General features: G+C 30.7%; 1 protein-coding gene across 1 annotated transcript; it reads right to left on the bottom strand.

The window, feature by feature from the left end:
* Positions 1-1,058: 1,058 nt before the first annotated feature.
* On the bottom strand, positions 1,059-3,234 carry LOC108482536 (mannan endo-1,4-beta-mannosidase 6-like). The gene is given in 7 exon segments (XM_053026197.1): positions 1,059-1,500; positions 1,502-1,646; positions 1,729-1,940; positions 2,090-2,212; positions 2,297-2,491; positions 2,574-2,853; positions 2,915-3,234. Coding segments are annotated over 7 exon segments (1,419 nt in total). The 5' UTR covers positions 3,091-3,234; the 3' UTR covers positions 1,059-1,212.
* Positions 3,235-4,113: the final 879 nt, after the last annotated feature.

Genomic DNA, 4,113 nt, shown 5'->3' with positions numbered 1-4,113 from the left:
AAAGAATTTATTTAATTTAAATTGAATGGATAATTTAAAATTTTTAATTTTATACTTATCTAATTAAATTTTTAATATAAAATATTTTATCCATTAAATTTATTTAGTTTAAATTTGAAAAGTTAATTTAAATAAGTTAAATTATATAAATATTTTATTTAATATTTGAAAAATTATGATAAAAATTAACTTATAAAATTCACTTAACTTAAATAAATCAATTTATAAAAATATTTGAAAACTTAATTTAAATTGAATGGATAAATTAATTTTTTAGTTTTGTATTTATTTTTATCTAATTATTTTTAATATAAAATATTTTATCCTTTAAATTTATGTAATGTAAATTTGAAAAACTTAATTTAAACAAATATTTTATATAATATTTTAAAATTTATGGTAGATAAATTAACTTATAAAAATATTTTAAAAAGTAAACTTAAATTTGAAATTAAAAATTTATTTAATTTAAATTGAATGGAAAAATTAATTTTTTTCAATTCAATATTTATCTAATAAACTTCTTTAATATGAAATATTTTGTTCATTGAACTTATTTAATTTAAATTTGAAAAATTTAATTAAAATAAATTAATTTATATAAATATTGTAATAGTATTTGAAAAAGTTACGCTAAATAAATTAACGTGTAAAATCATTTGAAAGGGAAAAATTAACTTTTTAAAATTTATATTCATCTAAAAATTTTAATATAAATATTTTATCTATTGAATTTATTTAATTTAAATTTGAAAAGGTTAATTTAAATAAATTAAATTATATAAGTATTTTGTTTAATATTTGAAAATTTGAATTTGAATTTGAAAAGGTTAACTTAAAATTACTTAATTAATATTGAATTTATTTTGAAAAAACAACCAGTGAGTTAAACCTTGACTAATATAAATCTTAAAATTAGCTTCGGATAAAGAAATGAAGTAATGTCATGTTTACTTTTGGGATGTTTCTCTGAATCCAAACAAAATAAAGGAATTAGTATATATGTTTTGGCCCAAATAAATATTTTAATTGTTTGAAATCTGCAATGCAGATGGTATCCAATATGCCAAGAGAAAGAAATGCTTTATAACAGTTGTGTTGTGGAGGACCATAGATAAACATCTTATTTGTTTTTTAAAATTTGCATGTATAATAATAGCTGTCAGTTACATATAGTAACCTCCATTAAAGATATGATGATGTTGGCAGCTTCTACAAATCATCATGGTAGATGATTGTTTCCAAAGCATTTTTCTTCTTGCAACCCCAATGGCATTTCCAAGAACACATGGAGTTAAATATTGCGAGTTTTAAGGAATGAAGGGATATAAGGTTCAATATCGAAGGAGACTTTGCAAGGACGATCGCGTAGCCATCGTCCATGTTGTCCATCCCCTCGGGGAACAGCTGCCACAAGAGACTCCCAGCCCCACTCCCTCCTTTCTTTGTCGAGTTCAGCACTGTCTTGTACACGGTGCTAATAAGAGCATCTCGGAACGATTGAGTTGTAGCCGGGGTCCTTTGAGGATACACCAAACTCAGCGAAGATTACAGGCATTCCTAGATATTTCTCAGCATCTTCTATATGAGCTTCCATCCATGTTGTTGTGAATTGGAGATGAGCATCAGAAATTGTTTGTGAAATCCTTCGCAAAATTCACCAAATCATCCATTTAAGTTGTTATCATACACATGATATGAAGAATAGACAAATGAGATAGCTTTTACCAGGAATCCGCATAAATGTGAACAGAAGCAAAATCAACTCCGAGAGTCTGATGGTTCCGTATGAAGTCGGTCCCAACTTGAGTTGCAAACGAATTCGGGTTGAACTGTGCTCGTGCAGGTGCTAAGGGACCATAAAATCCTTCAACTCCAATTTCAACCAAATGCTTTGCATCAAGGCTCTTAACGTACACTGCCATTTCTGCTATCCATGACTAGAAGATAATGGCAATAGTAGAATATAGTTGCCTCAGGATGCGGTTATGGTAATTGAGAGTACATACATATATATATATATATATGACCATATCATATCCAAATTAGCTAATTTGATTTGTCACTAGTTTTCCAAAGAAAACCGAACCTGCAGAGTATCCCCAGAGGGATCTGAGGTGCATCGTGGTTCGTTCATCAGTTCCCAAGCGAAAATTGTAGGGTCATCCTTGTAAGTTATGTTGGTAGATGTATTTACTCTATTTAGCACTGCCTACATGCCAGGAAAACATTAGCAGAGAAATGTCAAAACCCTTCCAACAAGCAAAACCGTAACATATAATCGAAAAGAAGTTACCTTAACGTGGGCCTTGTAGTAACTTCTAAGAGTTGGATGAGAGAAGAATTCATCGTCCGAAGTCAAGTTGAGGCCGGTAGCCTTCCCGCACTTTACATATTGTGGCTTACCACCGTATGCATCCCAGTTATTAACCAAACACAGTATGAGCCTAATCTTGTACTTCTTTGCTTCACTCACCACAAAATCCAAGGCCTGCACTACCAGTAACATTATGTAGCTTCTGATGAATTCCCTATGCCACCAATCTAAAGCCAATTGAGAGTGAAATTAGTACCTTGAAAACTTCCTCATCGTAAACAGATGGTGACTTTTGAAGAGCTCGCCATTGGCCATCGTTAAAAGCCCAAGTCCGGCAAACAGTTAGTCCTACTGAAGATGCTTGTTGGAACACTTCAGAGACCTTTCCTCTTGTACATTGATCCGCTGCCATTACCATCAGCCAGTAGGTATTGAATCCATTGACATAGTAAGGTTGACCATTAACAATAAATTGGTTCCACTTTGTCTCCACCATTTGCCAGCCATCATCTTCCACGTCTTTCATATCATATATCCTGACAATGAATACATCACATTAGAATTGTAATACAAGTGTATGCTCATGTGATTGCTTACCCTTGAATTGTGCTAAAATGTGGTGAATGGTGCTTGTAATTCCCATTAAAACCAAAGACAACATTGGTCCCCAAATTTTCAAAGAAAACCATGAGAAAGGCCAATGAAAGAAGGAAGCATCTCTTGCAAGTTTCCATGGCACTGAAAACTGACCCCAAAACACTGCATTTTTGCATATTCCGAGGACAACATATTTATACGTTATCCTTAATGGATGTCCGAAATTGATAAACAACAAGAGTATGGAAGAGAGAATGATCTCTCTAGCTTTGACGCTAAGAAAAAATCGGTCTGCCATTTCAACCATTGCCTTTCCTTTGAAATACAGATATTATAGGGCAAGGCTCCTAGTTAAGTTTTTGAAGTGGGCTTTCAGACTTTAGAGTTCAGAGTCCGACAAGTTTTAGTTGAGATGCGAATATCATCATTACATTTCGTGGGGTGCAAGCAATCACTTCTGTGCTTCATTAATGAAACTTGGGCTTACAGTTACAGTATAAAGCAAAAAAAGGGTCTTTAATTAGCTTCTGCTGCTAAAGTGTGTGTGAAAGAAAAAAATGTCTCTATAAAGTGAAGAAAAGGAGAAGAAATAAATGAGCAGTGGTGATCGCATTTGCAGGTTAGGTTAGCAAAATCTGGGATCACAGAATATACGTGCATTCCTTTTGTATTTATAATCTAATTATAATTTTTTATAAATTCATAATTTAAATTATACTATTTTTTAATGTTGTTAGAATTGTGACCAAATTTTTATTAAAATAAAATACAGGTTGCACAAGAAGAATCCGTATAGAAGTTTACTTCTTTTATATTTGATATTGATTTGAATAAGGTGTTTCAAGCTTACTGTATTACTTCTATTAAATGTTGATTAGAATAAGGTTTTTTTAACCTATAAATTGACGCAATCTATACTTATTGTATTCATTCGAATTCGAAATAGTGAATTTTCTTTTCTTCTGCCAGAGGTTTTTTCTCGAAAGGGTTTCCACATAAAATCTGTATGTTTTATTTTTCTCTCTTTTTTTGCAATTATCGACATTCTTTTTTTTTCAAATGTTATATGTGTTGCAAATAAATTTACGTATTAAAGTTTTTAGTTTGTTGTTTCTTGCAATTAATGCAAAGAATTATTAGTTAATTAAAATATATCACTTTTTTTTTTTGTAGAAAAGAACAACATAAACCGATTACAA

Source organism: Gossypium arboreum, chromosome 3 (genome assembly GCF_025698485.1).
Source record: "Gossypium arboreum isolate Shixiya-1 chromosome 3, ASM2569848v2, whole genome shotgun sequence".
NCBI lineage: Eukaryota > Viridiplantae > Streptophyta > Magnoliopsida > Malvales > Malvaceae > Gossypium > Gossypium arboreum.
The sequence above is the reverse complement of the archived record's forward strand: the minus strand, read 5'-3'. Positions and strand labels throughout refer to the sequence as shown.